At 52.8% G+C, this 25,307-nt stretch overlaps 11 protein-coding genes across 11 annotated transcripts in view; 6 read left to right on the top strand and 5 right to left on the bottom strand.

The window, feature by feature from the left end:
- Window positions 1–1,016, bottom strand: part of PPTG_22815 (hypothetical protein) — a gene marked incomplete at its 5' end in the record, with an annotated part of 4,837 nt that extends 3,821 nt beyond the window's left edge. Inside the window, one exon of the mRNA XM_008906551.1 lies at window positions 32–1,016. Coding sequence (XP_008904799.1) covers window positions 32–1,016 — 985 coding nt within the window. The remainder of the gene's footprint in view (window positions 1–31) is intronic.
- An 868-nt stretch (window positions 1,017–1,884) lies between these two features.
- On the top strand, window positions 1,885–3,323 carry PPTG_11271 (hypothetical protein). Its single transcript, XM_008906550.1, has one exon. It carries the CDS (start codon window positions 1,917–1,919, stop codon window positions 3,186–3,188), a length of 1,272 nt encoding a protein of 423 aa, XP_008904798.1. The 5' UTR covers window positions 1,885–1,916; the 3' UTR covers window positions 3,189–3,323.
- On the bottom strand, window positions 3,002–9,037 carry PPTG_11270 (CAMKK/CAMKK-META protein kinase). Its single transcript, XM_008906549.1, has one exon. It carries the CDS (start codon window positions 8,983–8,985, stop codon window positions 3,430–3,432), a length of 5,556 nt encoding a protein of 1,851 aa, XP_008904797.1. The 5' UTR covers window positions 8,986–9,037; the 3' UTR covers window positions 3,002–3,429.
- A 250-nt stretch (window positions 9,038–9,287) lies between these two features.
- On the top strand, window positions 9,288–10,406 carry PPTG_11269 (hypothetical protein; the record flags this gene model as incomplete). The annotated part of the gene is made up of 1 exon (XM_008906548.1): window positions 9,288–10,406. The coding sequence occupies one exon, from the start codon at window positions 9,288–9,290 to the stop codon at window positions 10,404–10,406; it is 1,119 nt and encodes a 372-aa protein (XP_008904796.1).
- Window positions 10,407–10,669: 263 nt separating this feature from the next.
- Window positions 10,670–13,342, top strand: PPTG_11268 (CMGC/MAPK protein kinase; the record flags this gene model as incomplete). Its single annotated transcript, XM_008906547.1, has 1 exon — window positions 10,670–13,342. One exon carries the CDS (start codon window positions 10,670–10,672, stop codon window positions 13,340–13,342), a length of 2,673 nt encoding a protein of 890 aa, XP_008904795.1.
- A 120-nt stretch (window positions 13,343–13,462) lies between these two features.
- On the top strand, window positions 13,463–15,717 carry PPTG_11267 (hypothetical protein). The gene has a single exon (XM_008906546.1). It carries the CDS (start codon window positions 13,829–13,831, stop codon window positions 14,705–14,707), a length of 879 nt encoding a protein of 292 aa, XP_008904794.1. The 5' UTR covers window positions 13,463–13,828; the 3' UTR covers window positions 14,708–15,717.
- On the bottom strand, window positions 14,356–16,241 carry PPTG_11266 (hypothetical protein). The gene is made up of 2 exons (XM_008906545.1): window positions 15,724–16,241; window positions 14,356–15,644 (listed from the first exon to the last, which is right to left on the bottom strand). Exons 1-2 carry the CDS (start codon window positions 16,201–16,203, stop codon window positions 14,805–14,807), a joined length of 1,320 nt encoding a protein of 439 aa, XP_008904793.1. The 5' UTR covers window positions 16,204–16,241; the 3' UTR covers window positions 14,356–14,804.
- A 1,127-nt stretch (window positions 16,242–17,368) lies between these two features.
- Window positions 17,369–19,495, top strand: PPTG_11265 (hypothetical protein). The gene has a single exon (XM_008906544.1). The coding sequence runs from the start codon at window positions 17,441–17,443 to the stop codon at window positions 18,191–18,193; it is 753 nt and encodes a 250-aa protein (XP_008904792.1). The 5' UTR covers window positions 17,369–17,440; the 3' UTR covers window positions 18,194–19,495.
- Window positions 18,249–21,459, bottom strand: PPTG_11264 (hypothetical protein; the record flags this gene model as incomplete). The annotated part of the gene is made up of 6 exons (XM_008906543.1): window positions 18,249–18,401; window positions 18,456–18,635; window positions 18,705–19,560; window positions 19,620–19,694; window positions 19,764–21,244; window positions 21,310–21,459. The coding sequence occupies 6 exons, from the start codon at window positions 21,457–21,459 to the stop codon at window positions 18,249–18,251; spliced, it is 2,895 nt and encodes a 964-aa protein (XP_008904791.1).
- A 233-nt stretch (window positions 21,460–21,692) lies between these two features.
- On the bottom strand, window positions 21,693–22,223 carry PPTG_22814 (hypothetical protein; the record flags this gene model as incomplete). Its single annotated transcript, XM_008906542.1, has 1 exon — window positions 21,693–22,223. The coding sequence occupies one exon, from the start codon at window positions 22,221–22,223 to the stop codon at window positions 21,693–21,695; it is 531 nt and encodes a 176-aa protein (XP_008904790.1).
- A 677-nt stretch (window positions 22,224–22,900) lies between these two features.
- On the top strand, window positions 22,901–24,991 carry PPTG_11263 (hypothetical protein). Its single transcript, XM_008906541.1, has 2 exons — window positions 22,901–23,067; window positions 23,188–24,991. The coding sequence occupies exons 1-2, from the start codon at window positions 23,003–23,005 to the stop codon at window positions 24,896–24,898; spliced, it is 1,776 nt and encodes a 591-aa protein (XP_008904789.1). The 5' UTR covers window positions 22,901–23,002; the 3' UTR covers window positions 24,899–24,991.
- The last annotated feature ends 316 nt before the right edge of the window (window positions 24,992–25,307 follow it).

Here is a 25,307-nt window from a genome sequence, read left to right as displayed (position 1 = left end):
TGTTGGTTAAACTGTCCGAGATACACCTCACCGCCACCTCCCCGACAGATGTGACGAAGAATGACGACCTTCTCGCGAGGGATCCGAGCTGTAGCTATGACTTCATCGTCCCATAAGCCAACGAGACTAAGCGGCTTTTGTGACCCTCTCTGACCTTCATCCAAATGTGAATCTATCGTTCCTGGGGCTGTTAACGAAGAATTCTTTTGGTCATTTCGAGGTGATCCATACTCGTTGAAATTATCTTCCTCTTCCATTTCACCTTCGTGTTTTTTGCGAAGATGATGAGCGACCAACAAGGACACGATGAGTACAAACACCAAGCCTGCGGCTACGATCCCAACAATTACGCCCGTGCCCATGGCCGAACCATTCGAACCGTCCTCAGACCCAATCATGCTACTCTCCACCTGTCGATCGATGGTCCCGGAGCTATCGGTAACGTTGCCGTCACTACCGTTTTCCTTGCTATTTGTTATGCTTGCGGGATTGCTCTCGCTACTGTAAAATCTGTACAGATCTTGCTGACACGAGCCTGTGGATAGCGCCGTACTATCAAGTTCAAAGTACAACGAAGGCTCTCCTCCACATGCATTATTGGGATACAGCACCACAACAGCGGATCCATTGGGAAAGAGGCTCGTGATAGCCGACTGGTCTCCGAATCCGGACGAGATCTCGCAGCTCCCTGATGCCAAGAACGTGTCTGCCTCCCCGAATGACGTGCAGCTTTCGTTGTCGTATGTCTCCATGATCACGTACGTGAAGTCTCCGAATACCTGCTCGGTGTGTGCAAATCTGTCCGTGACGTTACATGTTCGGCTAATGTAGTACGTGTCATTGCCAAAGTCGATGTTGCTGCACGCGTTCTCGGCACAACCCATGGTTACATTGTAAATGGCCAACACGTCTGGCGTCCCAGCGCAATTGGAACCCGAGAAAATCTCGACAGCTTCCATCGTGACAGCATGAACAGTCCCGAATGCGATCACGAGCAGCGGAATCCAGCACGGCATCGAAACGCTAGTCTGTGGGGGGTCTCGATGAACCCAATTTGCTCACCTAGAATTGGAATGTAGTCGGATGTCTGAACCCGAGCGACAAACTGAGCAGCAAGGGTCTTCATGCAAAGCTACACTATTGCGATTGTCTTGATAGCGCTTACATCATTAGCTAGTAGCTAGCATACAACGATCCGAAGCTCCACAGTAAAGAAGAGCGATTTGTTGCGAAGGATGCTTGCTATAATAGGTTTGCTTCCCCTCCAGCACACTGTCATCGGATGTTTCTTTTGGATCGCCATTACTGCAAGTTGCTGTCAGCAACATGGCCACGTGGTGTGCTGGCTGTGGAGCACTAATGACAGCGTCGGCTACCAGGCGGCTCAGAGGAATGTAAAATGTCTTCGAAAGTTCATCAGAGTTGTAGTGTGCAACGGGATCAACAACTTGTTGCCGTATTTACTGTGATCAGCTTCCTCAAATTTCAGTGCTTCATCGATAAGGTCTCCGTGTTGCTGATCATGAACAGCCGACGAAAGCGTTCACATCATTCATTTTTTTTAAGATAGAGAGCGCTGCGGCTTCGACTATAAAACTGAGTTGCACTGCAGCTTGCAGCTCCTGACTTTCGCCAGCTGATCATCAAATTTTCGTCTCCGCAATTCGAGATAAAATCTAGAGGCTCTAACTCCAAGTAGACTCTGCATGTACATGTAGAGAGAGCACGATGCACGTTCGTGCAGCACTCGCCACCTCAGCGCGAACAATCAGCCTTCCGATTGTCCTCTCCAGACTGCCAGTGAATCCATCAGGTAAGCGTCCACCACTCATCGCACGGCTATGCCTGTATGTCAGCACCTTTGGTGACAGATCCACTCCCACTCTGTGACCGAGAAGGATGCGCCGCATTTTGGGATGATCCCTCAAGCTGGTCCGCAGTACCACATGTTCCCCCCTTGTCAAGTTCGACGGGGCTCCGCGCCATACGTCAACTCGCCGGCGATGGAGGAGAAGCTAAAGCCTAAGCTACACGACCACGAGGCGGTGGCCAAGCCGCGTCGCCGTCCGCTGCCGCCCATGCCGATGCCCGTCTCGGATTCCGTCCTGTCCTTCTTCCTCGACTCGCCGTCCTCGTCCACGTCCTCTTCGGAGAACTCGCGTCTACACAACTCCGGGAGTTCAGAGGAGCCTGTGGCCAACGACCGGCGACGCACTAGCGTACGCTCGAGCGTGATGCTCGACTCGATGCGGCGCTATCCGTCCCTCAGTCGCAGTCGTAGCGACGTCAGTATCAAGTCGAGTAGTAGCTGCCGCGCGCACCTGGTGCCCCGCTCGTCGTCCACCAGCACGTCGTCCACTATGTCGCTCAAGAAGCGGCCGCGCAGCTTGGCCAACCATCTCGGAGGCTTCGTGCTGCACTCGGTCACGCCACGAGAATCATCGATTCTGCAGTACACGTCCATGGTGTCGCCCGGTACACACACAGAGTACGAACTGGTGCTTGAAGACACGATGGTTTCTGGCGTAGGAGAGAGGTGGGTCGTCTCGAGACGATATTCAGGTTTCAGGACACTACGAGACGAACTGGCGCTGGTATTCGACCGACGGAACCACCCAGGGGCAGCGGAGGACAGCAAACAGGCTCACTGTCAGCATTGCGCGCCGATGATGGAAGCGCTGGACAAACTGAGCTCGAAATATTTCCCCAAGCGGCGACTGTGGGGTTCCAAGAGCTCCAAAGTCGTGCAGCAACGTGCAGAACTCTTCTTCAAGTATGTACAGGGCCTACTAACACTCGCTACTAGTCGATCTACCCGTCGCTGCCCGCTCGTGACGCTGGGCTTCGCTGTGCAGCTGCGGACGTTCCTCACACTCGAACGTGAACCGTACCGGGACGCGCCGGGCACATTCGGAGGCAGCGCTGTCCCGTTCCTACTGAATGAAATGACTCTGATGGACGCGAGACCGGATAACGCCACGACACTCATGACTATCGACGAGCTCGACGCTGCCCGTGCAGACTCGGACGAGGAGGCGGAATACGATCTAGGACGCCATCCGGATGACAACCAGGTGATCGACTTGCCGTCTCCTGTATACGTGCTCGAGGAGCAAGATGAACTCCGTTCGTGGGACGGATTCCAGCAGTGGGAAGAGGCCTCTGTGACCAGCTCCTGTACGCACTAATGAACTATAGACACAGTAAACTACACACTCAAACGTATACTTAATCACAACCAGCGAGGCCGTGCACGCAGTCAAGTCCATCGGAAGACTGATATTAGACGTGAACGGGCTTCGCCTGGTCTTATTCCACTCATATTTCTGGGTTTTCTTGTTCATAATTCTCGTACTTTGGTCTCGATCTCCGGGTTTTCTGCTTCTTCGTCGGTCCCTGGTCTTCTGATGATAGAGGCCACTGTCCATTTCACGCGTCACCTTTCTGGTTCAGCGCCACAATGACCACACTGATGTTATCGTGTGCGAAATAGGCCTGCGCCTTCAGCACGAGCTCCTGTGCTGCGAGTTGGACGTCTCCGTGGGTCTGGAGTTTACGCAGCACAAAGTTGACAGCCTGCTGCGAAGTCAGAACGTCAAAGAGGCCGTCGCTTGCAAGTAGTAAGAACTGATCCGCCGGGTTCACCAGATGCTCCACAACGTCGGGGGTGACCACCAAATGTCCATCCTGTTTGTGTGCCAGGTCACCAAAGCCTCGAGAGATCTGCAGAATACCATCCAGTCGGCCATTGTGCACGAAGCCACCTGAGGCCTCGATACGCTCTTGCTCAGCCGGTAGGGACGCCTTGTGATCCGTCGTCAAGTCAACAGCTATAGCGTCGGCAGTGCACAAAACAGCGCGACAGTCGCCCACATTGGCCACGTACAGTCGCGTAGGCTGGTCTTCCTCGTCCAGTTCGTCCTCATCCGCAGTCTTGACCTCTTCGCTGTCCTTGGCGTCGGTGTCGCCCTCTTTATCGTTTGTACGGCATCGTTTCTTGCGCTGCTTCGCAACCACAACGAAGACACTCGCTGCTCCAGAGAACGAAATCGGTTGCAGTAGCTGCTTCATCTCCTCTCCACACACAATTTCGCCGTCAATCTCGCAGCATTCGCCTTCAATAAGACTCTGGTGTGTGCCTTCGCTCCTCAGATAACGTTGCATCTCCTCCGCCGCCATGGTGCGCTTACGTTTCGGGAGTACACTCTGGTTCTGTCTCTCCAAGATCTCATTGTCGATCGCCTCACACACTGACGAGATGCACGTCACTGGAGACTCCACGAAGCCTGCACCTTCAGCAAAAAAGCGATGGTGCAACTCGTTCTGCAATTTCACAGCCGTCTCCGTACCATTGTGGCCATCGTAGACGGCAAAGAACGCCAACGACGCGTAGTTGTTCGCTAGAGCAGCAGGATAGCGCGACAGATCGCACGTAGTCTGTCCCGTCGTGCGATCTTCCATGTACGACCGCGCTCCCTTCGCTTCAGCGTAACCAGACCGGATAGAGAGCGTCAGATTCTCTCGGATTTTACTGCTCACGTAGACTTGGACAATATCCAGCATCAGAGACGGCGTAGCCATGGCCAATGCCGAGGAACTTGAAGTCATCGACGCTAAGGATCCAAGCGTAAGAACCTTCCCACTGTTGTCCACATCCAAAGATGAAGACGACAAGTCATGCAACGACGTTAGTGACGGCTTCTGAGTCACGATAGGAGCGATCTCCTCATCGTCGTGGCTGATAATTTCAAGCTGGTTGGGCGTCGCAATCAGTTCACTGAAGGTTGCGTCCACGTCGACGTCACACTCCACATCCGAGTAATCTGAGTCGTCCGAGTCGCTGTCAGCGTCCGAAAGTCCAGAATTATGACTGCGATTGTGGCTGCTGTTCGCTCTGCTACTGTCACTGTGATGGTGGAAATGGCGCGAGGAAGCTCCACTACCCTTACGCATCCCGTGATTCACCAGATCATCATCGTCTTCGTCATCGATCTCCGTCACTTGGACGCAATCGATGCCATCCATGTCGAATTCCTCCACATTGCCATCCTCTGTAACCACAGATCGTGACGAGCTGACGGAGCTTCCGCTTAAGGATCGACGACTTGTGTTGGTTCGGCCTAATGCACTGCCCATCGCACTCCCCATTGCGCTGCCCATAGCACTGCTGCTACCAGCGCTGCCTAGTTTGCCAGTACTTCCCAACCGTCTGGGCTTCTGACTGGACGACGATGAGTTGGTTGAGCCTGCACGACCAGGAGGGAGCAACTCACGGCCTGAATTCGAGTGGGTAGGCACGCGTGAAGCCACAGAAAAGTCATCGTCTCGAGCCTGGAAGAGAATCTTACGCGTCTGGTAGTCGCCACCTTCGTCACGGAACACTTCAGATGTCACCATAAGGAAATCCTTCTTACGTGAGAGCGAGCGCTTCATCAAGTCTGCATCTGACGCCTCTGTAGTATTCGAATAGCTGCTGTTAGAGTGCCCAGACTCACTGGACGATGACAAGCTTCCACGTTGGTCAAAAGACTCTTCAACAGGAGTTGCAGCCAACTCGGACAGCTGCGATACAGACGTGAAGGACGTACGACCGAAGCCTTCGAGGTTGCCGGAGTCTTTGAATCTGCGAATCTGGAAGCTGTTCTTCTTGATCAGCTGCGAATTGTCGACAGAATTGCTGCGTCCGGCTGGGAATGACCGCGATCTGGGTGAATCCGATGACGGAGTATTGCCGCACATGGTCGACATGGACGATACTGAAGACGCTGTGGACAACGCCGACTGCTCTCTCACTTGTTGGAGCGATGCACTTGACGACGTGCTTGGGTATCGGCTGCGAGCTGTGGGTTTAGCAGCCGGGAGAATGATCTCCGTCACCTTGGCGCGATCCACCGAGAAAGCCATGCGTTTCTGCTCGATCAACAGTTCACGAGAGCGCTCCGACAGTTCCTTGTGACCGTCCATGAGCTGCACGCGTTTGTGATGGCGCCAAGCGCAGATAATACGCGAGACTTCGTCGCTAGAAGCGCGACTTGGACTGCTACCGACCGTGTTTATTGATGAGGTAGTGGACGCCGTCGAAGGAATACGAGCACCCAACGTTCCAGCCATGGGGGTGCCAGTGAAGTACCGTCCACTGTTTGTCCGCACGACACCGGGGCCCACACTTTCCTGCCGCGTCTTCACTAGCTGATGAGCTTGAGCCAGACTCTCCGTCAGTCGCTGGTCAATCTGCTCAGGGATGTTCTCGATAGCACGTTCACTTTCATCCATCGACACTGTCAAGTTCTTCTCCGGTGTGATCAGACCAAGCGGGTCGCTTCCTTCCTTAGTGGTCCACTCGTGCGTAAAGCATTCCTTGAGAGAAATACGACAGGCAGGATCTTTTGTGAGCATGCGCTGTAACAGATTCTTCAGATGCGGCTCCATCGTACGCTCCACTTCCTTCGGGAAGCGTAACTCAACACGTTGTACTCGTTCAGCCAGAACAATCTCGTTGTCTGCCATCCAAGGTGGGTGTCCGATGACCATCATGTACAGCGTGGCCCCAAGTGACCAGACGTCCACAGCTGGACCTTGGTACGTCGCGTCAATGTCAAACATCTCGGGGGCCATAAACGCAGGCGTCCCCTTCGCTCCAGAGATCGTCTCGGTCTCGTTCATGATCATTCGTGCAGTACCGAAGTCAGCAATCTTCGCGACGCCATCGGAGCTGACGAGAATGTTCTCTGGTTTAATATCACGGTGAATAACCTTGTGGAAGTGCAGATACTGAAGACCAGAGAGCAGATCGCGCATGTACTTCCGAGCAACTGGTTCACTCAACCTACGCGCTTGCGTGACTTCTTCCATCAGACTGTGCTGTACATATTCCTGTACGAGATACATCTTCTGGCTGTTCGGGTCGTCGATAACCTCCACCAGTCTCACAACGTTGCGGTGGTTCAGCTTCTTCATGATAGCCACCTCGCGACGTAGTACGTCATACAGCTGGTCTTCCTTGCCTGCCATACGCTGAACGAAAGTCTTGTGCATGATCTTGACAGCGTACATCTGTCCGTCCTCCTGGCTCTCACACAGCTTGACGCGGCCGAATGTTCCGCGACCCAGATCACCTTTGATCACGTACTTGTTCACCACAACCTGACCGTTTTTCAGCCTCTGCTTCACAAGTTTCTTGGTCTCTGTAGCCTTCACAGGCGACGAGGGGGCCGGTGGCGGTGCCACAGTGGATCCAGACGAACTATCCGATCTCGCCTGAGGTGTGGAAGATCCCATAGTCGCAGCACTGTTCGCACGCTGTTGGAGTCGAAGCCGCATAGCACGACGCGTAGCCTTCTCCACGTAAGCTTCTTGAATAAACCGCTGGAAGTGATCAGAGAGGAGACACTTGTCGAAGTCCTCCTTACTCAGATACAGACACTTGACAGGGCCGACTGCACGCACGGAAGCTGTACGAGGTTCACTGTAAATGAGCGACATCTCACCAAAAACGTGGCCCTCGTACAGTCGCGTCAACTCCTTCTCGTACGGCTTCTTGTCTGGTCCAATCGCCTTCTCCGACACAATCGCTTCACCACGTGTGATCATGTAGAAACGCGTACCTTCATCGCCTTGGTGCACAATGTACTCGCCATCGCTGAAGTTCGCAGGTCGTAAACATTTCAGCACAATATCCTGGTCGCGTGCACTCAGTCGTGCAAGAAGCGGCACTTGCTGCAACATAAGACTCAAATGCACCTGACCAATGTGTTGGAAATCTTCCTGAGTCAAGTACAGCAGCTCCACGTCCCCGACGGCGCGTACAGTGGCCGTACGAGGGTCGTCATAGATCAACGCCAGCTCACCGAAGTAGTGGCCAGCTCGTAAGTGCGTGATCATACGTTCCTGTGTCTGTCCCGCACTAGAAGGAGTCGAGCCGGTAATACTGTGGCTGCTAGTGGTAACTGTCTTGGTCACGACGGCTTCTCCCTTGGCAATCATGTAGAATCTCGAGCCACGCGTGCCTTGCGCCACGATAACCTCGCCGTCCGAGAACTTAGCGGGCTTGAGCGCTCGCACCACTTGTTCCTGTTGCATTTGACTCAAGTTCCTGAATAATTGCACCTGTCTCATGACCTCGTACACGGGCATATTGTCCCGTAAGAACGGCGTGAGTGCCACCGGTTCATCGTCTGCGTCGTCTTCTTCCTCCACGTCGTCGGGGGAGCTGAGCCACGAGGCCCAACCTGTCATACTGTGTTGACTGCTGTTGCTGTTGCGTCCTCCGCTGCTGTGCATGGCCGAGAACGACACACTGTTCCCTGTGTGGGACGACACGGAGGAACAGGCGCTCGCGTGGCGCGTGCGCTTCGGTTGGGACGGCGGGGACAGTACGGCGTCTTCAGGTTCGTCGAGCCAGTCACTGACGAGCTCTTCGCCGCTGCCCACGAGCTCCTCGTCGGACGAGCTGGAGCTCGAGTCGAGCGACGAGTCCGAGCTGGACTGTGGAGATCTGGGAATATCCATGGACGGCCGGAAGCGCGACAGTTTCGGCGGCGCCGGCGTACGCGACATGGAGCTGCGTCTTGTAAGAGGGTGGGCGTCATCCGCCTTGACGTTGAGCGGTGAGGATGGGAACGAGTCGGTGGAGGACACACGCGACGCGCTGAGAGCGTCCTCCTCGTCGCTCTGACGTCGCTGGTGAGCGGACGGCTCCTGGTCGGAGCTGAGCGTGTCGTGCACGACATCGACCAACCGCGTGGAGCCTTCGCGCTCACTTTGCTGCTCTGCGGCGTTCTCGATGGTAGGGCGCTGCGTGGATAGAGTGCCGGGTGTAGAGCGGGGAGCTGTGTCTGCGGAGGAGGGAGGGGAACTCGCAGTAGGCGGAGGGGAGGATAAAGAAGTGGGAGAGGCATCGGATGCGCGAGCTGCTAGAGCAGTGGAGGGCGGGCCATCGGCCTCCGAGACGTCGCTGTCGCGCGAGGTGCTGAAGCGCTGCCCCATGGCGACCGCAGAGCTTCGGGAATGGTAGCGACCACCGAGAGTTTAGAGAAGCTCAAATCAGAACTTCAAAGCATATTTTGAGCCTAGATTGGACCAATGAGAGAACGGGAGATTCTGATTAGACTAAAGCAACTTATGGTGCAACATAACCAAGCTAGGGCAACTTCGTCGTGTTTTTCACTTGAAAGCGAACCTGGCCGTTCGCTGCGCGGTTGACTCGACTCGCGGGATGACGCAAGCTGCAGATCACTTCGTTAAGGACCTGAGCTCCAGGTCCGTCACTTGCTATTTTGCTCAGACAAATGACGACGCCCAAGCTATTCACGCCACTGACCCTCGGGGGCAAGAAGGACCCCATTCAGCTCCTTCACCGAGTTGTTATGGCACCACTCACGCGACTGCGAACGGGGGAACTGGGTGTTCAGAAGGACATCGGTGCTCAGTACTACGCTCAACGTGCTACGCCTGGTGGTCTCATTATCGCCGAAGCCACTAATATCTCGCCCACGGCACGTGGGTCCTGGGGCTCGCCGGGCATCTTCACGTCCGAACAGATCGAGGCCTGGCGCAACGTCACGCAGGCCGTGCACAACAAGGGCGGTAAGATGTTCCTCCAGCTGTGGCATACAGGCCGCATTAGCCACCCGCTCAACCAGCCTGGAGGTATTCTGCCCGTGTCGTCCAGCTCCAAACTCGAGAACATCCGTGCTGGGAAGAAAATCGCCACTCGCGAAGGACGTAAGGAGCCCGTGCCGCCTCGCGCGCTGGAGGCGAGTGAGATCCCTGGTATTGTGGCCGACTACCGTAAGGCCACAGAGAACGCCATCGCTGCGGGATTTGACGGCGTTGAGCTACACGCTGCCAATGGCTACTTGCTGGAACAGTTCTTGCACGACGGCATCAACGACCGTACGGACGAATACGGCGGCAGCGTGGAGAACCGCGCGCGCTTCCTCTTCGAGGCGTTGGAGGCGATTCTCGAGAGTTTGGACTCGTCCAAGGTGGGTATTCGACTGTCACCGTTCGGAGGCAGCTTCGGCGACAAGGACTCGGACCCCATCGCCACGTACACGTACGTCCTGAAAAAGCTGAACGACTACGACCTGGCGTACGCGCACCTCATCGAACCGCGTGGTTACCACGTGCGCAACCCGCTGGCGCCGGAGAAGGGGTCGGCACGGCAGTTCCGTGACACTTACAAGGGCGTACTGATTGCTGCGTCGGGTTTCGATCGACAGTCGGCCGTTCACATCGTCGAGGAAGGCGCCGCCGACGCCGTGGCCATCGGCCGCCACTTCATTTCGAATCCGGACCTGGTGCGTCGGTTCGAGCTCAATAAGCCCGTCAATGACTTCGACGTCGATACGTTCTACCTCGGCGACGAGCGTGGATACTTAGACTACCCGTACCTGCAGAACTAGACTAGGATAGAGTGGCCGGAGACCAGAACATGTTGAAGTGAACTATCCACAGTGACAATCACACCGGGACACAACGCATATTTGTGTTGACGTAAAAATTGGTACTCATACACTATCACTTCAACTTCACAAAATTCCGTCCGGTTCCAACTGTCTCATGCAAATTTCACCAAAAAGAGAAACTGTCGAAACTCACCCCGCGCCTCTTCGGTCGAAATCTTGAATAGTTGCACGCGCTAGCCCACTCGCCGACTCTCTTCGCCATGACGCGGCAGCTTTCCTCGCCTTCTCCATCCTCAGCGCCTTCGTCGCTCACCGATCGTCTACAGCACGCTTCGTCGACGCCTGTTCCGTCGGAGCCCGGCAGCAGTAGTAGCAGCAATAGTAGCAGCGGATTGCGCTCGCAGACGCTTCTGGCACGCCTGTTCCGGCGTAAGGGGCGGTCTCCGACTGCCCCGCGCCCCCTGGCCGGGCGCTCTTTGTATGGTGAAGAGGAGGAGACCAAGGCGCGCGTGGACTCGCCCATGCGCGCGCTGCTACGTTCCCTCAGTCTGCAGCGTGGCCGCCACAAGGCGGAGGAGCTGTGCACTCCGCCGTCTCAGCCCGTACAGGTGCTGGTCGAGGGTGTCCTGACTGTGCTCATGCAGCAGCGCTACTGGCGCTCCACACCTTGCTATTTCGTGCTGGAACAGACACTCGAGAGCGGCGTAGGCGCCTCTGTAAGATTCACATTGAGACAGTTCCGGTATCAACCAGAGAGCAGGAGGCCCGGGCATCTCGTGGCTATTATAACATTGTCACAAAACGACGTGGTGACCGATTTAAGATCTCATCGACAGGTTAAACACGCGCTGGAGTTGCAGTTGGCGTCGCCCGATCAGCGCACAGAGGTTGCAGTGGAAGAGAGGGACGAAGAGAGCGGCGCACAGGTGCTGCGACTCGCCGCAGTGGACGAACGGATGCACGTCAAATGGTTACAGATGTTGAATTCATGTATTGCTAAGTTGATCGCACAGTCAGAGACGCTGTCTCGCCTTGGGGACTCCACAGGGTGGGATGCAGTGACGGAACCGGCCAAGATCGTGCCAATGTTTGGAGACGAAGGCAGGAGAGCAAGTGTGCTGGTAACCAGGGAGCGAGATCGCAACGGCAGTGGGATCAGTTATACAAGCAGTGAATGTAGCAACAACCACGCTGAGTCCGACATCCCAGCTGAAGAGATTCGAGCAGCGAGACAAGATCTTTTAATTGATGACGAAGAGGAAGCCAAGCCAGCGGTGCACGACGTGCAGGCTACAGCACGGGTAACTCCAGTCAGTGTAAGTGAAGAGCTACTGTCTCCAACAGTTGCCGGATACTGTTGTTCGCCGGAGTTTCCATCGAACGAGTCTTCGAACTCTCAAGAGTTAGACACAGACAATAACGCTACGGACGAGAAGGAAAGTAACAACCAGGAAGACAACCAAGGTGACGATGATTCCGAAGAAGATTCCATCGCTGGCGATCTTGCGACGCAGAGTTCTGTTGCGCCTTACAAGAGTGCAGTATTAGCAGGAAGAGGTGCTTCTACCTACCACAGTATGGGGATGGAAGGGGGAGTTTCTACCTACCAGCGTATGGGACTGGAGGACGAGTACACGAAAGCCAGCTCAAGATCAGCAGTAGCTGCAGTAAATGGGCCCAGACCGCTTCCTCGCGCTGCCTTCGGTGCTACCAGTAGCAGTTCCGGTTTATTTCCAATGATGCGGCCACAGACGCACTCTTTCAATGCGAACGGACAGGTGTTCACCCTGGATACTCGCTACCAACTAGTCAAGCCTATCGGTAACGGAGCGTACGGCGCTGTGATCGCAGTTAAGGACGTTGTGAATGGCGGCGACAACTTGGCTGTCAAGAAAATCACCAACATTTTCGAGGATCTGGTCGACGCCAAGCGAATTTTGCGAGAGGTTCGGCTGCTGGGCCACTTCAACCACAAGAACATCACACGGCTTCACGATCTGTCGCCTCCACCCTCTCGAAAGCAATTCGACGATATGTATATTATCACAGAGCTTATGGAGACCGACTTGCACCAGGTCATTTACTCCATGCAACCCATGTCAGACGACCATGTCAAGTACTTTTTGTACCAGATGCTGTGTGCGCTGCACCACATTCACTCGGCAGGAGTCCTACACCGTGACATGAAGCCCAGTAATATCCTATTGAACGCCAACTGCGACCTCAAAGTGTGCGACTTTGGTCTCGCTCGTGGAGGAGTCGGCTCGTCGTCGAGCTTGCAGCAGGAGCTACCGCAGCTGGGAGAACTCACTGAATACGTTGTCACACGATGGTACCGAGCACCAGAGATTATGTTGAATTGTCTACACTATACAACTGCTATCGACGTGTGGGCTGTGGGCTGTATCTTCGCAGAAATGCTCTTGCGCGAGCCACTATTCCCCGGAAATGACTATTTACATCAACTCAAGCTCATCATCAAGTTCCTGGGCACTCCAAAGCAGGAGGATATCGGGTTTGTGAAGAACACGAAGGCACTGCGCTTCCTCACGAAGCTTGCAATCTCTAAACCAAAGAAATGGCGGGATGTGTTTGCCACCAGTGGCGCTGAGAACGTCGTGAGTGCAGAGGCGATCGATCTGCTGAGCAAGATGCTGCTATTCAACCCGGACAAGCGCATTTCAGTCGACGCAGCCTTGCGCCACCCGTATTTGGCGACGTTCTTTGACGAGAACGACCTTATTTTGTCGAAGCCGTTCGATTTTTCGTTTGATCTGCCGGACGATCAGTTGTCAAAGGATGCGCTCATTAATCTTCTATGTGAAGATATTGAGCACTTCCATCCACCAGTTCCTCTCTCCGTTACGCCAATGCCATTGAGCACCGCTGCCAGTCGCTTCTTCCGGATGGGGATGACAGCATCAGCTAGTTAACAAGCGAGCAGTACAAAGAGGGCATTCTAGTAAAATAATCCAACAGTACGAACAGCGTCGTTGCGTGCACCCAAACTGATCCTAACGCATCCATGATTGCTATAGCTATTAGAGTTTTGGTGTTCGAACTGGTACGATTGACGCCTGTCCTGTGTGTGACAAAGGGGTCTTCTCAGCGATCGCCATCGTGTACGCCATGTTTCCAATATGGACGACGGCGTATCCTGGTTGTGCCGTCGTCTCACTGAATTCTGCACCTCTGAGTCATTTCAGTTTCGATGGGAGTTTCTGTGGTTGATGCAGGCTCGTTCCAAGCTTGTGCATCCCTGTTTGCCTTCGAAAGGCGGGAATTCGAGCTGTTACATGGCACGCCACCAGATACTTCGCTTTCAAATATTGGCACTCAGAGCTCGATGAACAGGTCAAGTCGAAGTTCATTTTCCCATTTTCCTTCAACTCCACACACCCGTTCCCAACAAGATCGTCATGATGAAGTTCTTCGCTCCACTTTTCGCCGGTATCGCCATGTTCGCAGCTCAAGTGAGTGGCAATGGAGTTTGCTACGACCCGGATCATGTTGCAGCTGCCGGCGCCATGACTGCCGAGAGCGTGATCGAGGATATGAAGGTCATCAAAAGCCATGGATTCACCACCGTGCGCACTTACATTTCCCAGTTCGGCAACACGAATCTGGGTCTACTAGTTGTCAACGCCAACCTCACCGCAGCTCTGGGTGTGCCGTACCCTCAGTCCGACTACGCGACGCAACTGGACGCGGCTCTTATTGCTGCCAACACCGGTGGCGTCGGCTACATCTTCGTGGGTAACGAGAACCTTGCCGGTGCCACTACCGTTCCCGGCGAAATGATCAATCTCATCCAGAAAGTCAAGTCGCTCGTGCACAGCACTGTGAAGGTCGGAACTGTACAGCGCAACACCGAGGTCATCAACTACGCCGGCATCGCCGGCTGGTCCGAACTTGTGGATGCTTGCGACGTGTTGGGCGTGAACGTCCACCCTTACTTCAATCCAGGGACGACTGCCGACAACGCCATCGATGTCGTCAATACCCAGTGGGAGATCATGGTCAAGAACTTTGGTGACAAGCTCATGGTTACGGAGACGGGGTGGCCGTCAGACGGATCTCTCTCGGGCAATACCGGCAGCATCGCTGGCCAGCAAACATTTTACAGTGACTACAAGGCGTGGAGCAGCTCGATGACCGAGTCCTTTTACTTTCAGATGTTTGACACACAGCACAAGACCAGCGCGTTCGAGAAGACTTTTGGTCTCCTCACGTCTGACGCGACACCCAAATACGATCTCACCGCTGCTGTTAGCGTTGTAGGCACAGTGAGCGTCTAGCTGCCACGAATTCAGACGTCTATAGAGTACTTGAGTCCGTTCTAAGACCAACATCACAATAATCATTCGCACTACATGCATTTGAAACTTGCTTTAGCTACTTTGGACCGAAGCCGCAACCCGTGAGGAACTGTTTGATATCATCACGAATGGAGAAACCTGAGCGTATATTGCACTGGATACTCGTATCCAAGGACACAATGTGGTGATACCAGTATGACGGGAGGTACAAAACTTCGCCGGCCGTGAGTGCGACTTCCGCTGCGGGACAGTTGCGTGCGTCTTCGGATAGAGCGCTTGTGTCCGACCAATTAAATGCTGTGTGACGCGCAGACTGACCCTGAATCATGAGTCCTAGACACTGGCACGCACTGGGTGGAGCGATGACGTAGCGCTTCGTTCCACGGATCATCGAGATATGGTTCAGTCCGCCATCAATGTGTCCATCCGCAATAATCCCACGCATTCCGAGACGACAGCGCATCCCGCGCTCCTTGGCTATTGCTGCATCCCGAATGAATAAATCACCGAACCGTGGATCATGTTCAGTTAGTGTTGGGTTGAGGAACTGCAGCTCGTTGTAGATGAATGACGCTTGCTTCGAGAAATCGTTCTGCTTGAGCATGAAGTAGTAGTATTCGTGAGGCTTGCCAGCTTCTTCCAATGGTTTGACGTCGCTGATAGTTTTGACAAATTGCGGATACGTCATCCAACGCGACTCGTACGTGTCCTTCTCGCCAGCAAGCTGCTTGCTTTTGAGGTAGTACATGAAGTGACTGTCGTTAGCTACGTGCACCTTGTACAACGCCTTCGGATTGAGTTTCTCCGTCAGGTACTCGTCCGTCCATCGCACAGCAGCAGCTGTGAGCTCTGGGATGCCATAGGCGACGAACGGCACTTCCATCTCCCGAAACATTTGAGCCAACCGAAACTCATACTACAATGTCAACAACATCGATTCAGTCTTTTGTAAAAAAAAATAATCGTAGAATATCTACAGCTTTGCTGCCACTTACCGGATCGGAGACGTTAAAGTGGCAGATGCTGTCGAAGATGGCGGGCGGCATTGCCGTGTTCTCTGCTTTCCAATTGTCGAATAACGCCGCAGACGGGAACAATTGCGGATAAGCTTTGCATCCTTTATCTCTGTCCAGGTCACACTGGAACCGTAGCGACGGCAGGTCGCACTGGAACGTGTTGTTAGCTCCATTGGGGTATCGAGAAGGGAGGATTCGCTGCAAACTTTGACCCTTCAGCATCACGACATCATTCCCAGCGCCCCACCGCAAAGCGTGCGTGTCACCGCTTGCTTGGAATCGCACCCCGAAACTTGACCACTGAATTTGGGACGGCGGGTAGACCCAAAAACCCAGACTTAAAACCGCCAGTCCGATCAACAGCAGTAGAGTGCTGCATTTAGCCCGACGTAATTCCCATGCGCCGCGACGCAGGAACGCAGTGGCGCGGAGCTGTGCAGCAGTTCCTGATTTCGCCATTGCAAGTCGTCCACACGGAGGAAAACGATAAGTGACATGGCTAAAAACTAGTTTTGTGAATACATATGGAGATGGAGAGTTTTGGACTGAATTCGTGATGGTTGCATAGATTTCAGGTTGCTAACAATCATATTGTTGGAACGTGCACACGGCCCTGTGAAATCCTCCAAGATACGTTTAACCTCTACAAGTTCACTTGAAGTGAATTGAATGGAGAGAAGCAAATGGTGCCAGCAACCGATCTCAACGCCAATTCCACTACTGATCGAGGTAGTGTAATCAGACAAGGCTCCAACGGGAATAAAACGCTGTGCTACAGCTATTGTTTGATATGCATCCCTGGCCGCTGATAGCTGGTAAATGAATCCGTATATTTGCGTACGATTTACACCGCACTCATGCATTAGTATGAACACATCATATGACTGCTAGCATCATCAGCAAGAAATAATTAGCTTAGAAATGAAGCAAAATATCGTGCTTCATACTCGCAAAATACGCGTGGAAAACAACAGTTGATGCTATATTTGAGCGCCCCAAGCTCCAAGCAACGTGCCATTATTATTCGTCCACTAATTTTGCGACTACGTAATACATTGTTAAGATTAATACATCGCGCGCCAGCTTGCACATGTATTTACGTGTATCGAGAATATTTCATTCTGATCTGACCAAAATTTAACGCACGCATTTTACAAGTCCGTCGCCCGCAAGATGGAGCCCAAAAGGCACAGCAACTCGATCTTTTGTTGACTGAGATTCACCTTTACAATATCAAAAGAAAGCGCTTTGTCGCACAGATAAAAGCGCTTTTGAAAGCAGTATTTCGAGGAAAAAAAAGTGCACATACATTTCAGTCCACCTTAGTCCTACTAAATCGAGTGAACAGGTATTCGAGCACAAGTTTCTTTTTTTATAGAAAAAACTTTTTTTAATAGCTAGACTTTTATCCTTCTTTTGGCTTTCTTTGTTTAGCCATCTTTGGACAGGTCTAAATCACAGTTTTGAGAGTGTGATGATGTTACCACTCCAAAATTGGGTGAAATAAACAAAGCCAAAAAATGAGTGGTTCTTAATTCGAAAAAGCCTTTTTTGAAAAGTACTTTTTTTAATAAAGTAATTCAAAATATTGGGCTACAAAAATCTACTCTAAAATCCATCAATCCAATGTTATTGGTGTAACCAACACAAAGCGTACCCTCCATTTTGTCGGTGGCCAGCCATTCCTGAAGCAGTCATGTCGTCGCTGCGGAACGTGGTAAAGCGGCGCGAGCACAAGGAGCGTGGACAGCTACGCGAGCGACGGAAGCTCGGCCTTCTGGAGAAGCACAAGGACTATGTGAAGCGTGCTCGGGACTACAACAGTAAGCAGCAGAGGCTCAAGACGCTGCAACTCAAGGCTGCACTGCGTAACCCGGATGAATTTTACCACCGCATGCGCGAGACCAAAACGGAGGGCGGAGTGCACGTGTCCACGCATAACCACCTTAAACCTGTAGAGACGGAGGCGCTTCGTACCCTCAAGACGCAGGACTTGGCATATCTGCACATGAAGCGCGCTGTGGATCTGCGCAAAGCCGAGAGACTTAACCGCGGTCTACACTTTGTGGACACACCCAAGAACAACAACCACACGGTCTTCGTGGACGATGAAGAGCAGGTGGACAGCTTTGATGTAGCCGAACACTTCGACACGGCCCCGGAACTCGCGGACAGGGCGTTCAACCGTATTCGCAAGCGCGACCTGGAGACAGCGGAACTGCCCGATTTGGCGGCGAATCCCAAGCAGAAATACAAAATGCAGGTGGAGAAGGACGCCATGTACAGGGAACTAAGAGACAGACTGGCGCGTGCTAAGAAACTTGGACAGATGAGCGCCAAACTGGACTTGGAACGCAAGGTGCAGGCCAAGGGCAGGAAGAAGAAGGTCAAGGCAGCGGAGAACGGTATGCCTGCTGTGTATCGCTGGAAGCAGCAGCGACAGAAGTAGAGCAAGTGAACTGAACAGGAGTCTATTGATTCATACATGCATTTTAGTTGGATGGTTACGCTGCTGAGGAGAGGTTCTGTTTAGGTCGACGGGGAGTACGGAGGTGGTGGCCATACGCTTTACGGATCTGCAGGAGAAGGTGCAGAATAACGTCGCGGTTGCCGACATAGATGGCACTAGCACGACGTAGCAGATGCAGCGGCATAGTCTAGGCATAGGAGATTAGCGAGCAAGGCAGAGTGAGGGCTGGATGAAGACGCACCTTCTTCTGCCGGAGGATGTTCAACGCCTTGGTGATGTTGTGCAGTGCGCTGGCTTTGCTTAACGGTTGGTTACTGGTTGGACGTGTGATACCTGGGATACTGCGCATGAACTCCACCTTCTCGACGATACTACAGAGCAACACACCTGACTGGAATTCCATCAATTTAGCATTGGAGTCCTGTCATGCAGCATGGAAAACGTAAGAGTGTCGAGTGATCATCATTGATTCACAATTGTGGTGTCGTACGTGAAAAGCCGAAATGCTTTTGAGGCGGATTCCCAAACGCTTCAACCACGTGAGGATTTCCTCAACGTGTCCTGGGGATAAATTGATGCTCAGTTGTGTTTGAACTGGTGGTTTGACTGGAGAAGGAGCTTCTACAGCGCCATTCTTGTTTTGCTCCACTAGCTCTATTGAGTCGGTACAAGCAGCTATCGGGGTTACTACTGCAGCTGTTTGTGATGGTTGAACAGAATGTCCAGACACTTCTCTTGTCTTGGGGATCGAACTTTGAATAGAGTCACTCAAGCTTTCAACGGATTCTCTTCTCTGTGGGTGAGTAGGAAAGAGATCATCTCCAACGTGATGCTTATCATGGATCTTCGCTGGAACTATATCGACGTCATCATTGTAAACTGGACTGGAGAATGGTGCTTTAGGAACTGGAAAAACATCATCGTCAACGTCCTCGGTTACCGGTAGATCATGTTCGCTCCATGCAAGACGACGTGCAAAGCTGTCGTGAAGTTTGACTTGGTGAGATGTTACTGCGCCATCTTTTATCACTAGTTTCCCTTGAGCAGCTAGAGCAATGGCTGGGATGTCGAGAACTAGTGGAGAAGGCTGCACGCGCGCTGATCGTTTCCCACCAAAGTTGACTTCTTCCGCTTTTCTCGTTTCATGAATACTTATCGAGGAGGATTGAGTACCCTCTTTAGCCTTTTCCATCGTAAAAGTTTCTTGACTAGCTTGCCGGAGATACCACAAAATCCCATACGCAATTTGTCGGTCTCCGATGAGTACAGATTGTTCTGCAGATGACGTTAAGTAGCAGGGCGGGACATGCTCGCCCAACCTTTCAAAGGCTTTTGAGATGTTTTCTCTGGTACAGAAAGAGATCAGTGTGAATAAAATTCAATCATCCAAAGCTCACACTCATACCTCATCTCGGCTAAAGTCCGGGGGGTCTTGAAATAAGAGAACGGTGCACTTTTCAAGTCTTGGACTAGCAGCGCACTGGTATACGAGTCATTAGCGCACCAACTTAGCTTCAGCACGTTAACTCATGAACGATGCTGAACTTACCAGAGTAAAACTCCGTTGCGAATTGGATCCTGTAGCACTCCACGACCGGAAACCTGCACGAAAACTCTATGAGGCAGCCATTCGTTGGCACTGTTAACCACTATCGAAATCACCTTTTTGGAATCGAACCCTGTATTAACCAGCCACTCATCCACTACGTGCATTTGCTCGTTTGTGATGTAAGGCAAGCTCCGCTTCAATGGTGCACACCCAGTGTGATCACTTCCCATACCGACGGCTTTCTTCCTTCTGGTTCGAGGTGAGCGAATACGCTTCGGGCTTCGTTTGGTAACCTTCGTTTCCTCTTGATTTCCATTAACAAGGAGAGTTTTAGGGACTATATCCATCGCAGTTTTAGATTTTGAGGCGGTACCAGCATGCTCACGTTGCTCCACCTTATTCAAGATTTCATCTAAATGACACCAAATTCTTTTGTGTAAATCTTGTTTTTCTCGAGACTGCACGATTTCAAACGCATTCAAAGCTGCTTGTGAGATCCCGAGGGTTTTGAACGTAGTGAGAGCTAAAGAAAAGTTGCGTCGTATCCCTGCAGGAGTTTGCACGCGTGCAAAATCTTCGTTTCTCAACTCATCGATGCCGGGGATATTATGATTAAGTAGGCCGTTACAGCGCTGAACAATAGCAGCAGCTATACGACGAAGAAGGACACCATTCGCGAATACTTGTCGAATTTTGCACGGGGAATTCAATCTCCCAGACTGCTTGTCAAAAACCTTCTTCAGAGGCATCTCAACCTGTAAGACCAGCCGAGCCCAGTTGCAAAACCGAACTGCACGCGCATCTTCACTAAAGTGACCGCCAGAATGATATTCTGCTACTGGATCGATCTGTACGTGAAGTCCGTTGCCTTCATTCATCACATTGGCCTTGAGCGGCGTTTTTTTCTTGCCGATAGCAGTCGGTGCACTTGTTGTTGTGGTGGGAACCTTTCCAAGGCTTCTTTCAGCTTCAGCAATCTGCTTCTTTTTGCCCTGCTTCGATTTTATTGATCTTTGCTCAGGAGTACTTGCTTTCTGGTCATGTTCGGAACGGTTTGTAGTTTTTGCACGCGTTTGTGATCGAGATGAAGACGTCTGTACGCGTTTGGACTTTTGTTTCGGTTCCTCATCCTCTTTGGATAGTTCATCACGTGAGTTTCTTCGCTGCAATGATAACTCAATCATCTTCTCTTGTTCACGACGGCGAAGTTCGTTTTTCTTACTCTCCGACAACTGATGCTGCTGTATACGCTGGCGGCTCAGCCGCTTCAACACGGTTAGTACTGCGCAAATGGCGTCACTCTCACCCGAAATCACTCGAGCTATACAATTCGAATCGTTGACGATGTACATGGCGTCCTCATCCTGACTTCGACATTCGCTAGCAGCGAACTGAACGACGCGATGTAGCCGTTCCACGACCCCGTCATTGTCAAAGCCATCACCTTCTGATATTCCATCGCCTGCATCAGCTGAGTTGTGCTAGAACAATGAAACACGAACATTAGACGCGAGTACTACAACCACGGACAGCTTTGGGGAATTACCTGCAGCCACTGTACAATTTCGTACAGCACGTCACCGAAGCGCAAATCACGCAGTCCCTCAACTAACAAGCACTTGGTAAGTGGCAGTGAGTTGACCCAGTGCAGCAGCAATCGCTCGTGGACCGAGTCACCTCCACCCGAAAGATTCATAGTCGATGAAGCTGGAGACCCACATGGCGTTGCATTCATACTTGTCATCGATCTTGAAGGGTCACAAGTCCGAAAACAACCTGGCTAGGTAGACTACGTCCACCAGACTTGTACTACCAGTTGCCTGCCTGCCAGGTAGCCAGTCGAATTGACCGTGGCTCTCACTCATCTCATGCCGCAAGATGATCACGTACATGTACTACCGTAGTCGGGAAATGCTTCCACAAGCACATCTAAAATCTGCTCCTGACTGGAAGCAGGTTTGAGGATGACCAAAGTGCTACATGTAGCCTGCCGCTTCCAGCTCGAACAAGCAACTTGAAGACGCATTCGGGTGTTGAGTCCGCGCCAAAGGAGCGGCGGCAGGTCTGCCCGACGCAGTTCCCAGAACTTTGGTGTTTGAAAAGTTCAACACGTACGCCTGACATTTCTGCCTGCAGCACTAGCAAATCCCATTCATAGACAGCACGGAGAGATGCTCGAGTCGCGTCCATGACAAGAGCGCCACTCCTGACCGTTTTATTTGGTTCTGTAACTGGGCTCGCAAAGAAGAGAAGGCTGGGTTCGGATTCGCTCTCTCTGCAAGGGGCGTCAACACGCTGCGCCAATGCCAGGGCGCACGTCACCTTGACGATTAATATGCTTGGCGGAGAGGCTGGCAGCTCAGCCACGAGTAATTTGCAGCAAGAACAAGGTTGCATCGTTCTACATGGCGACTCCATCACCTCGGTGCTACAGCTCCGGGAACGCCAAAGGAGTACCATGTGCTAATGTCAGGGCCCTGTCATTTTAGTGTGTCCACCGAAGAGGGTTTCAATGAACGTCGCAGCCAGGTGGCATCCTCCAGGTGGATCTCAAGACACTAGACCAACTAATTTTGCTCGAGATCGCGGGCATCCAGCACCAAACCGCAGTGCAGCGTGAGGCTGCCGGCCAGCGCAACACCATGCGTCGTTTTGATAATCGCGCCGTTAAACTGCAACAAGTCGGGCCCGGTCCGAATACTTGTCTGATACTGTTGCAGTCCACCACCTCAGCTCAGAACTCGAAACGTTGAAGATGTCGACGCTAAAGCGCAGTACATGTCGATTAGCCCTCTACCGTCATGCGGCCGAGAGCTACACTGAACGAGTCTAATACTAATGCAGCCGCAATAACGACTTGCCCTCCAGCGCGAAGGCTTCTTTCGGGTGCAAATCTGCCGGAGTATGAGGAGAAGCTGGGTCGACCATCTGACTGAGCACTCACATTCGGCTGTCATGGCCGTGCTGCAGCGCGCCATTGTTCATCGCAATGTCCCACAGTTGCACGCGTCAGCAACGCGGCGCGGCGCAGAATCAACGCACAACTGTGATGGCACTGCCGACAGATGGGGAACAACCGCTGAATCAAGAGATGTGGCGGGCGTGTGACGCTAAGCACGACCTCACTTTCAACTTGGCGAGGTACCGAGCAATAGAGCTACCACCGAGGAAAGCGCCTCGATCTCTAGCGTAGGCTACCACTACGAGACGCGCTTACTTGCTCGGTTAAACCTGTCACAATGCCCCGACAGAACTTAGCCACGCCGCCATCATCCTTGTCGGACTCGAACTCCTCCGGACGCCGGTACGCCCGAAAAAAAAAACTTGATCTTTGCTCCGTATCCTCTACCCGACGCTACGTCGGACACGGATGCAACGGCATTTAGCTCAGCTCAAGTCACTGACATTCGTTTCTGCGTTCCAGTGACCCCGGCGAAGCCATGCACGACAACGGCGGCCACTTCCCGTTACCCGACGACTATTTCCCGGAGATCCACCTCACGTCCAAAGAGATCAAGAACTATGAGTCACAGATGCAGGAGATCGTCAAAAACGCACTGGCGGAGTACGAGCTGCACGAGGCGAAAGGGGCGTACCCCGTCTATCGAGCCCCGTGGAATGTCGTCGGTAAGGTGGAAGGTCTCACGACGATCAAGAAGGAGACACCCGACAGCCCTACGGCCAGCCAGGCACGTATCTTTGGCCGCATTAACGGCGACTACCGCCACTTTATCGACTTCTTTTACGCCGAGACGTCAGCCGAGCTTTTCGCGTGGAACCAGTTCATGTTCGGATACGCCACGGATGCGGCGGTACTCAAGAACATCCACACGGTCGCATCCAAGGAGAAATGTCTGTACATGGGCATCAAGTGGACGTGTTTGAACCCGTCGCCGCTCGTCAAGAAGCGTGACAACTGCTACATGGAATACTTGAACTACACAAAGGACCTGCGTGGTCGCGATGTGGGCGTCCGTGTCACGCTCCCGCTCGACATCCCTGAATGTCCAGAGCTGCCCAAAAAGCTCAAGACTAAGCGGATTCGACTGAACACCGTTTGGATCTCAAGACCTGCCGATCGAGAGCCCAACGTGACAGAATTCTTCATGTTGTCCCGGAACAACTTCAACGGGTTGGCGGTCACCGCCAACTACTACAAGCGCATGATGAATATCCTTATGAACATGGCGGTCTTCGTGGACTCGCGACGCATTTTGATGCAAGGAGTGATGCAACGGAAGAGTTGGGCCAAGTCGAGATCACGTAAAAGTTGCAGCGTTTGTTCGCGTAAGTTCGGACCAACTCGCCGTCGCCACCACTGCCGTCTGTGCGGAGATCTCATTTGTCGGCGGTGCGCCATCGTACGTGACGCCCCCAAAGAGGAAGACGCTGACAGCGCGTCAACGGGATCAAACAGGACGTTCGAGATCGTCAAAACGAAATTCTGCGTGCTGTGCGTAACGAAGATGCGCGAGTCTCGCAACAACCTGCTGGTGCCGGTACCTGCGCCAAGCGGCAAACTATCGGTGGTCGACTGTGACTACGAGGCTTTGGATCTGGGCGAGTCCCGCCACTCGGGTGTTTCTGAGACGGAATCCGAGGGTGGCCATATTTCCTTCTTTTCCGAGACCGGAAGCAGCGCCCGATCGCTGCAGTTCTCACCGCGATCCACTTCGATCTCTTCGACCTCCTCAAGTATCGGCAAAATATCTTTCGTGTCGAAGCTCGATGTGATTGATGATCAGTCCGTGACAATTCTGGCAGACCCACGAATGACTGCCAGTGAATTGATCGAAGAGGAGGTGACGGAGGTTATCGACACGATTGATATGGTGCCGGTGTCGGCGTTCAACTCTTCAGTGCGGAGTTCAAACCAAGATGACAGTGGCAAGACGAGCTCGGGCAGCGGCTCCAATTGGTCTCCGCCCGGTTCCAAGACGTCACCGCGGTCGCTGGACCAGTGCCTTGCCGAGCAGGAGGAGCTGCTGCGCCGCATGATGCTCTCGGCCAGCGGTATGCGCCAACAAAACAGCACGAACCCAGGAAGCGGGATCTTGGGTAGCAGCGGGTGCGGTACTTCCGGTGGTGTCCAATCGACCAGGTCTCGCCCGGATGTTACACTCTACGAGGGATAACTACTCTTCGTCCTGTCTGCAAGAAGCATTATAAACCTAAGTGTAATTGAAATGTGTTGGAATGCGTTTTCTAACAGCAAAGTTATGTTGAACATTATGTTGGTCCCACTCGGCACATCGACGTTGGTGCTCAGGTCCTGAGGCCAAGATCGAGATGAGATTGTATGTAGACAGTGTATACTACAACTGTAGGCACAGCCACCATCGCTGCGATTACGTCCGGCACGACGCCAAGAGCAGCCTTAGCGTTCGAGGACAAGTGGTGCCTGACTTCAAGAGCTCGAGCCTCAACTTTCCGCCCTCAAAGCTTGCGGTGGCGATCCTGAATGGGTTGAGCCAAATGACTTTTTCGCGGCACCACGACAGTGATTCTCGGCAAATGGCGTCATCCTTCAGCTGCAAAACACAG

This window comes from Phytophthora parasitica (genome assembly GCF_000247585.1).
Source record: "Phytophthora parasitica INRA-310 unplaced genomic scaffold supercont2.24, whole genome shotgun sequence".
Classification (NCBI taxonomy): Eukaryota; Oomycota; class Peronosporomycetes; order Peronosporales; family Peronosporaceae; genus Phytophthora; species Phytophthora nicotianae.
Note: the sequence above shows the minus strand (reverse complement) of the source record. Positions and strands in the feature narration are given on the sequence as shown.

Excerpts from the sequence above, each read along its gene's own strand:
- PPTG_11271 (XM_008906550.1), top strand. The coding sequence starts at position 1,917 with ATGATCCCTCAAGCTGGTCCGCAGTACCACATGTTCCCCCCTTGTCAA.
- PPTG_11270 (XM_008906549.1), bottom strand. The coding sequence starts at position 8,985 with ATGGGGCAGCGCTTCAGCACCTCGCGCGACAGCGACGTCTCGGAGGCC.
- PPTG_11267 (XM_008906546.1), top strand. The coding sequence starts at position 13,829 with ATGATGAAGTTCTTCGCTCCACTTTTCGCCGGTATCGCCATGTTCGCA.
- PPTG_11266 (XM_008906545.1), bottom strand. The coding sequence starts at position 16,203 with ATGGCGAAATCAGGAACTGCTGCACAGCTCCGCGCCACTGCGTTCCTG. Across the intron at positions 15,645-15,723 it reads ACTTTAACGTCTCCGATCCG|TATGAGTTTCGGTTGGCTCA; the intron begins GTAAGTGGCAGC and ends TTGACATTGTAG.
- PPTG_11265 (XM_008906544.1), top strand. The coding sequence starts at position 17,441 with ATGTCGTCGCTGCGGAACGTGGTAAAGCGGCGCGAGCACAAGGAGCGT.
- PPTG_11263 (XM_008906541.1), top strand. The coding sequence starts at position 23,003 with ATGCCCCGACAGAACTTAGCCACGCCGCCATCATCCTTGTCGGACTCG. Across the intron at positions 23,068-23,187 it reads TCGAACTCCTCCGGACGCCG|TGACCCCGGCGAAGCCATGC; the intron begins GTACGCCCGAAA and ends TCTGCGTTCCAG.